Genomic DNA, 9545 nt, shown 5'->3' with positions numbered 1-9545 from the left:
ATATTTTATAGACTGCAAAGTTAGAGAATTTAGCAAGTAGCCACACATTTCCATTGGGTATTTCCAAACACATGTGAGAAAATCATAAAGTTGGGTGCCCTGTATATAGATTTCCATTGAAATTTATGGCAGTTCCTGGGCATAATCACATCAACACATATCCATAGATAGTTTACCATGTTAACTAACTGTGGTTTTGGATTTAATTGCCAACTTTTACTCTAATAGTAATTCCAGACGGGAATAACAGAATGAAGGGACCTGCCCAGGTTGTTACCACTGCATATAAAACAAGTAAGATCCTTAGGGTTTAATTAGAGGACTCATAATTATACCCGAAGCAAGCTAGTGTTAAAATATGAACACTGGACATCTGGAAGATGAGTCTGGATTTGGTCACTTGCCTTTAGGAATCTAAATCCATGAAACTGTGAGCGTCCAAAGAAGCAGTGATGCTCACACCTGGGGCTTGTGCACAGGCAGAAACGACAAAGGTGAATGTGAGTTGGTCTGCAAAGCAGAATAATTCAGAAAAGATAAATAGAAAATTATTCAAAATCACAAGGAATCCAAAATGATGACTGGCTTCTTCAGCCCTACCATGAACAGAAGTGATTTAAAAGGAAGAGTAGGCACCTGAAAAATATGTTCTTCCTCCATAAAACCTTATGGAACACATGGCCTCTGGGACTCACGTCACACAGGATTCCTGCTGGTATCAGTCTTTTAGGAAAAGAATGACTGAAAGACCAACCTCTGGTTACACAGGCTCAGTGGAAAGGGTCTGAGAAGGAGGATATATGGCGAAAGGCATAGAATAGCTTTGATAGAGAGTATCGTGTATCATTTTCTCAGCTCTCTTCTCTCCCACCAGTGCCAAAGAGTTATGTGTCTGTTTGTACATATACATATATATGCATACACATCAAACACATGTTTATGTGTGCATATATGTGCATATATATGTATATATATACATATATATTCCATTCTCTCAAGTGCGTTAGAAATGTTAAAAAGAGAGAGTTAAGGCACTTTTTTCCATTTCTTTCTTCCAAAGTTATGAAAAGAAGGGTTTTTTGTTTGTTCCTGATAAGATTTTAGGAATAATGTTGAGAAAACTGCTCCTATACTTTATAGCAGATTCCATCTAAAATTAGTTTTTTTTGTGTGTGTGTGGTTTAGGAATAAAATTTCAGGCTTCTTGGCATAGTTTCCATTCTGTCTCTTTCTCCATAAAAAGATAATTTCATTGTCTCCAAGTTACAAGGAATCCACTCTACATGGTACAGCAAAATTTAAATTATACAACTGGGATTACTCTAGAGTAAAACTCCTTAAAAACAGAGAGCACAGCTTAAGTGTATGGTCTAGAGGCAAGAGTAAATGGAGTGGAAAGTAGTAAAAGGTTGGGTTAGAAGGCTTAATACTTAGGATCTGGCAGGCCGTTGCAGGTACCTACTCCTTGGGAGATACCGATGGGACAAGGCAGGCGTGTGTCGAGTGAAGCAATTCATGAATACTCAGCCATGAAATGGAAAATCCAAATGAAATAAGGACCACGGTAACTATCTTGGTCTATTAATATTTAAATATTAATACCTACTTTTCTTTGCGAGACGTTACTGAATATTTATTGACGAGAAAAAAATGAGAGTTTGGGAAGAAGAACATGTTTGAGAACTGCATTTAAACAGAGTTTCAATGACATGTGGTCTTCTTAACTCAAATAGTCAACCAATTAAAATAAGTTCCCATCCAAACGTGTCTTCAAATTTAGGGTCCGCTGGAAAAAAATTCCAAAATGCATTACAACTTTCGATAGGGGTGACACATGGTCCTGTTTTCCCAAAACTTGGATTTAATATTTGAATGCAATGGTATTTGACTGTGTTAGGATAGGATATTTGAACTTAAAAAGAAAACTCCTGAATTTGTTTATGCATAAGCCTATTAAAAATGTTTCTAGGGGCTCTTGTTTTGTTTATTCTCTAGAATATAACCTATCTTTGAAGTGGTATAGGCGTTTTTAAAAAGTCATTCCTAAGCTAAGTAATTAGACTGGAAACAAAAGTTATTCTTAGAGTACATTCCACATATAAAGCTATGCACACGATGCTTTGATTCAAATAATACTCTTATAAAACTTTGTTATTGTTTGAGGCCCATATTCAGAGTGGCAACTTTTGTTTTTGATGATTATTCCATCCTGAAACAATTTCCCCCCTGCCCAATTAAACCAGAAATTAGGAGCACATTTATATCTGATGAGACTTAAACTTCTCAACTGCCTGCTTCAGAAGCGAGGACCTTTAGTGGTTATGTTCATTTTGTCTCTGCACAGAGGGCTCAGAAGAAAACAGAATCAATTCCCCTAACTTTTTCTGGAAGAGGAAGGTTGTTTTTGTTGCTTTGATCTTAGCATGTTGTGCATTTTTTATTGGCTGTTGAATATAAAAAGCCATAGCCTCATCTGGTTTTTCTGCTATATTCTCATATTGTAAATCACATAATGCCTTCCAATCTAAACTTAAATGCCTAGGTCCAAAATATTATTTCAAAATGGATTTATCATTGCAGTTGATAGAAAGATTTCCAGGGTGTAAGAAAACTCTCCAAGGTTCGAGTAATATGTCACAGACTGCTAAAAATATATCCATGCACTTTAGACAACAAATTCCAGGATGTAGACATATACTCATGCTATTTTAGATCCCTTTTTCTATCATTGCAAGAGGCTGTTGAAGCTAATGTAGCAGCTGGCTAGGTTATTGCTTCTATAATATAATCCATAATGCAAAAGCAGCTATTTTCCAAACATTCTAGAGCAACTCAACTTGTTTACATGTCTCTGTAAGGTAATTTTCCTATAACTTTGTGCCAATTGGTGTCATACTATTTGGTAAAAACCTTCATTAAATCAAGACAACTACACTTGGTTAAATTCTCTCTCATACAGAGAACTGCAGGAAAATTACAGTTAGCTGATTTGAGGCCATCATCATGAAGTAACTACAGGGTTTTAGAAGATTAATGCAAACTACAAAAATGGAGTTGTATAATTAAACATCAAATAGTCCAAGTCATAAAAGTCATAGATTAATTGTCTCTCAGTTCGAGTCAGATCCTTTAAATATTGTCTCACGACCTGAGCATTGGTTCTTTCATCAGAAGAGTGCCTATCCTTAAAGTTTGGAAATTTCAGCTCTTTTGGAGCACCAATCAGCTGCAAAAAGTAATTGGCATCTTCTTCCAAAGTTTCGAATTTCCCTACAAAATCATAGTTGATTAAACACGGATAGCAGAGTTTGCTGACCTTTTCCCAGTGAATGTCCATTCCTACTGGACGGTGGGAATCCAGCAAATAGTGGACGAACTCTTTGAATTTGACCCCAGATCCATTATTTAATGCTTCTTCACAGGCATTTGGCCGATATTTCTTTATAATTGCCTTCCCAAATACTGGATGGTAATAGCTATTGGGGTGTTCAAATTTGTCCCTAAATGCTGACACTAATCTTTCCATGGGATCACGAACAAAAACAGCTTTGGTGTAGGTATTCAAACGAGTATATATCCCTTTTAAGTCAAAGCTATCTAGTTTTTTCAAATGCTTCCCGTAGTGAACAGCATCATGGGAGATGTTGTACGCAGAGGAAGCCAACCCACTTAGCACCATCAGAATTCTCTTCCAGTTGGAGCAGCCAGCCTTGGGTACTTCACAATATAAGATTTTGTGTTTATCTTCCACATAGATCCTGGATACCATATGAAAAAGATGTGATTGAGGACGACTCACCCCGCCATATTTTTTGCAAGACTCCTGAAGGAAAGACCTGCGTTTCTCTTGGGCCACATCCGTTTCCTTCCATTTGTTGTCTTTGATTAAACTTTTATTTAAAGGGTGTATGTCCAATGGCCACTTCATTTCACTGAACTTCTTGAAAACAGTCCTAGTTCCTTGACGTTTTGCAATCAGCTTAATTGTTGGTGGCCCTGTGGTCTTCCCCAAAACTCGATCCTCTCCTTGTGAGTGGCTGGTCTTTGTTAAGACCCTCACTGGCCTCTCAGACTTGAGCAGAAGATTTTCCTTTTTTCCCTTGGGATCCTCAGTGATGTGGAACTTGAGGTTCTGTTAAAATAGAGAAGGAGAAATGTTGAAAGCGCATTCACAAACAAGGATACAAGGATCTGAACATATTTGTTTTACAATACTATTGAGGAGAGCACATTTCATATAAGCTGCCAGAACAATTTAGCAAAGCATGCTGAATACACATTTTGTAGTAAGTTTCTTCAGAGAAAATATAACAATGAAAAATGGTATCCAAGCATCATTTTGAGCCAAAGTTTCACATTTTATATTATACATATTTGGTTACTTACATGTTATCATTTATTTAGTGTTAATGTGCTGCATTATATTAGTAGATTTTCTCAAGCTAAATTATCTTGAGTATTATTTCGCTAAACCTACTAGTATTGATTTGAGTATGATCATAGTACGTTGGTTATTGTTTTCTGTACTATCTCTGTTAACTATAATTATCAATTATACAACCTTACAAGGTACACACACACACACACACACACACACACTGGCCACAAGATGGAAAGGAGGGTGTCCTGAATTTTCATTTTAGCTTTGTCTGTAACACATTAGAATGTACTTCATCATCCTGTAGGTCAATGATTCTTGAGCTATTCAGGAATGTGTTACCTTCAAGCATTAATTAATTAGTGCATCTGAATGTAGATACAGAATGTAGCTGCTTTTGGGGTATTCTGTGATGCAAGGAAGAGTTTAAAGTCACAAATTACAACTTAAAATTGCAGCAAGGCAAATTATAAAATCCTCATGACCATTTCAGTTTTTCAAGCACTTGCAAAAGGAGATATTTTTTCCCTTGGAAAATGTTTTATTTCAGAATATTCATTTATCATAATAATTTAGTAATTATAACCATACAATTTCATTCATGTATGAAAACTTTGTCTTTTTCAAAAGTCTAATTGATGTCCTGCTACATAAAATTGTATGAAAAGTAGAACAAGAATTTAGTTCTCATGTCAGTGGGATGAATCAGCCTACCAACCATCTACTGTTCATCTGACTACGTCTTCCTACAGCTCTTGCAATGACTGCAGAAGGGAATACATGGAAGACAGGACTTACAAGATGGAATCCTCTCCTAGAGATAAAATTGTAAGGACTTTGGCTTTTACTGTGGGTAAACTAGGGGGACTTTGAAGGGCTTTCAGCAGGGAAGTAACATGATCTCACTTACACTTGAAAAGGATGGTTGAGGAGAAGACTGGCCTGGAAATATACATACAGAATTGTCAGCATGTTATTGGAAAAACCCATCAACAAATGGTGTGCTGTGGGAATAATAAATGGGGCCACCAGCCTAGTGTTGGAAGAAGTGGTGGGAGAAGTTCCCTAGAGGAGGATATCTATCTATCTATCTATCTGACATCCATCCATCCATCCATCCATCCACTGTATCCCCAGTGTCTAGAATGGCCTGGAGCCTATAGTAATTGCTCTCACATATTTATTGAGTGAACAAATGAATAAATGGAATGAAATATTCCAAGTTTATTAGTAATATTCTAGCAAATTGAGCAAAAGAGCAGAGAAATAGTTTGCACTGTGGATGGAAGCCACCTCAAAGCATCATGGTCCTTCTACTAGCTAGGCTTTAAGTGGGGTGGGGGTGGGAATTGCTTCTTTCTAGTGCAAGAAGATTGTGTGAGTAACCCCTGATCACCATACACCAACTTGGGTAGCCCCATAAAACAGCGGCCCAAATCTTCCATAGCATTGAGCCAACTGTTTGGTGTTTCAAGTCTAAAACCATTTGTCTTCTGTCATACTGGAGACTGCCAGGATGACTTCAAAGCCCTGAATCCATCTTTACTCTGATCAATTACCTGTAGTCCATTAAATTTTCACAGATGATCTGAAATTTGACTTGGGCTTTGGAAGAGCATGGGGTTATTGGTTGACTGCATGGGAAGTACTTAGTACAGGCCTGAAATAAAATTGCCAATATATTTTTGCAGCTACTTCTTCTACTATTACAACTGTAAATAATAATTGCTATTATTAATATTTTATAGTGTAGTAATAATGTTTTATCCCATTGACCTAGTGAATTTCAAGGTTCCCCAGTTGTCCATTATTATCCAGACTATAATTTGTGTGTCTCTAGATGTACCTTAATTAGTTCCCTCCCTGCCCCATTGACAAGAACAAAAACAAAATCAGCTTTCCACTGTGCCCTCTGGACCTTCTGTTTGTGGTCATCAAATTCCCCTTTAAACTCTGGAGACTTCTGGAATGTTTGTTTCCCAGGACTTTCTCTACATGGAACCTGGCTGGCCCCCAAGATTCTGCTGCCCTTGCACTTTCTCAAGTAGACAAAACTTTATTTCCTTGAACCACTTGTCCCTCCAGCCAGAAGTCAGGGCACTATTTCCCTGCAATTCACTGCTGCTTCCAGGACATGTCCCTTGGCAAAAGCTTCTGCTTCTGTCAAGCACACGTGTCCTACTGAGCCTCCCTTCTCCCTCCTCATGCTGTCGTCTGCCTGCACCCTTGTCCTTTCTGCTTCATGCACTGAAGACTTCAGCTTCTAGCTCAGACTTTGCTTCTCATACCCCTTCTTGTCATTGTGTGTGGTGACTCTGACACCCAATAAACTCTCAGTTCCTTGACCACCTCGCCTTTAATAGAGGTGTTATTCATTTCTCATAGACCGTGTCATCACCAGTGCCTGTGCCACCTCCATCATCTCTCTGACCACCATCCTTTAACCTTCCAGCTCATTGAAACTTCCATTTTTTTCAGTTCTTTGACCACTTCTCACCATGTTATTCAAGCTCTTAGTAGCCAGAATGCCTGGTTCTTCTATTTGCTCTTAGAAAGTCACTTCTGCAGGGAGGTTTTCCTGTCCACCTTGTCTAAATTATGTTCTCTTCTGAGATTCTCTCCCATGTAAGGTTCCCAAATAAGAACTCTGCTTACTTTCCTCATCGCATTTATTGCAATGTGAAATGATTTTATTTACTTACTTCTGTGTTGTCTCCCCCCACCCCCCGCCCCACTCCCACCTCTTGCACTAGAACATGACCACAGAGGTCTTATTTTTTTTGTTCTCTTTTGGATCTCTGGTACATAACATGTTGCCTGGCACACAGAAAACAGTCAACCAATAATTGTTGATTAAGTGCAATTTTTAAAGACCACAGGTGGATTGTTTATTTCAAGATACAGCACAAAATGAATCTGTGTATCTATTAACAGGATTTACTTACACAATTGTACTACATTTCACCAGCCTTCATGCCATATTTAATGAAATAAAAAAAATAAATTCATAAAACTGTCTACAATGGTGTTCTTTCCTGTGTCACCTTATGGTTTTTTTTTAAGCTCCTCCTAAACATTCATAGTGGTTATACCTTGACTGTATCAAGATTATAATTTCTTCTTTTTTAAATAGAAGGGACTAGTGTCAGCTTGTTTGTCACTGCACATAGGAAAAACAGTGTGTGTAAGATGACTCCTTGCACATAACCAGGACATCCTTCTCATGCACACAAAATCAGAGTTTTACATGCACAAATAGTCACTTTAAAATACAATCATTTTTACTTGGAATATTTTAGATTTTCTTCAAATACCAAGTGGAAGGAGAAATTCAGCATCTTTTTCATGAAATTAAACATCAGCTAGTGCCTCAGACAATATGGTATTCAGAAATTTTATATTTTCATTTATATTGGAGAGCAATGACTGAGGAAAAAGCTTTTCATGGAAATAGAAGTTTCTTCTGCTTTATTTCTTGCAGTAAATGTGCTTTTAACTAAATGACGGGCTTTCAAATAATTGTTTTATAACCTTGTCAAAGAAAAAGTGTTAATCAAAAGGTCAAGGTTAACTTAGATAAATAATTTACCAATTCTTGTCAAGGTGCTGAAAATCTGTATTCAAACAAATCTTTGGCAGAAGAGAACACAAATAATATAGGTACACGTAGAGCTGCTCATGCTAAAGTAGGCAAGGAGGGCTCGGAGCCTTACCTGCCTGCCAAATCAGATTGGTTCAAAGTCACTCAAGGCTGCCTGGGAACCTCTGGAGGCTTGCCAGCAATCTGCTTCCCAGGCCTCCCAGGCCTCACTGTGGACACTCGGGAGCAGAATCTCTGGGAGTGGGGCTCTTGACTCTACCTTAAACAAGCTCCCCAGGCACTCTGCAGGCTGTAATGGCATTTGGGGGACCACTCAAGAGAGTATTGCAAACGAAAGTAAAAAAATACAAGCTCATCTCATACCATCTAGAGGAGAAGGACATCAAATATGGCGGGTGTGAATATTTTAGTAAGTAGAGACAAATACTCTGCTATGGGAAGGGATGTCACATGAGCCCTCACAACACACCTGATGAGATACCTTACACGTTTATCCACTTCCCTTTGCTGGAAGTCCATGTTCTTCAAGCTACTTTCTAATGACTAGTTCAGCTAGGGAGATAACTACCTGAGGGAAAGTTTCATTGCTCATAAATGAGACTTCAATCTCCTGATAGTGTATTTAGTACTAGTCAGTTTCCTCAGCTATGATTAAATCAAGAGATGGGCTAAGGGTTCCTTCTAAGTAGTGACACCCCAGGAGACTTCTTGTTGGATGGTCACTAGACCTTCCTCTAGCATGTCTTAGCCCACCATCACTCACCTTATGAAAACCATTATAGGGTGTGGTGGCCTCCCTCCCTCCCCACCCCATCCCCATTCCATTTTCTTCAATCACAGAAAAGACTTTCCATGACGGAAGGGTTCGGATTACTAAAATCAAGATGAACAGTATTATATTGCATTAAATTATTATTTTTAATTAAGTTTTTGATTTTAATTCCAATATAATTGACATACTGTATTATCTTAATTTCAGGTGTATAATATAGTGATTCAACAATTCTATACGTTACTCAGTGTTCAACATGGTAAGTATACTCTTAATACCCATCACTTGTTTCACTCATCTCCCCACCCCCCTCCCCTCTGGTAAACATCAGAGTGTTTTCTGTAGCTAAGTATCCATTTTTTGGTTTGTCTTTTTTTTCCTTTGTTCATTTTTTTTTTTTGTTTCTTAAATCCCACATATGAATGAAATCATGTGGTATTTGTCTTTCTCTGACTGACTTATTTCACTTAGTTTAATACTCTCTAGGTCCATCCACGTCTTTGCAAATGGCAAGATTTCATTCTTTTTGATGGCTCAGTAATATTCCACTACACACACACACACACACACACACACACATTTTCTTTATTCATTTGTCAGTAGATGGGTACTTGGACCACTTCCATAATTTGGCTATGAGATTGATGGTATTTTAAATTTGCAGGTTATACTAATGAAATTCTACCACCATCATCATAATGCCGATGATAATAACAATATAAAAAGAGTAGACTTTTACATCTTCATTTTCCTTCAGGACACCTCATTCTGCTTGTCCTCAAAGTGAATGTCTA

The 9545-nt window shown here is 37.8% G+C and overlaps 1 protein-coding gene across 1 annotated transcript in view; it reads right to left on the bottom strand.

Moving 5' to 3' along the window:
• Positions 1-1070: 1070 nt before the first annotated feature.
• The window catches only part of CHST9 (carbohydrate sulfotransferase 9), a 51219-nt gene continuing 42744 nt past the window's right edge, over positions 1071-9545 (bottom strand). Inside the window, exon 4 of the mRNA XM_032595334.1 lies at positions 1071-4132. Coding sequence (XP_032451225.1) covers positions 3041-4132 — 1092 coding nt within the window. The 3' untranslated portion in view covers positions 1071-3040. The remainder of the gene's footprint in view (positions 4133-9545) is intronic.

Source organism: Lynx canadensis, chromosome D3, assembly GCF_007474595.2.
Source record: "Lynx canadensis isolate LIC74 chromosome D3, mLynCan4.pri.v2, whole genome shotgun sequence".
Lineage (NCBI taxonomy): Eukaryota > Metazoa > Chordata > Mammalia > Carnivora > Felidae > Lynx > Lynx canadensis.
The sequence above is the reverse complement of the archived record's forward strand: the minus strand, read 5'-3'. Positions and strand labels throughout refer to the sequence as shown.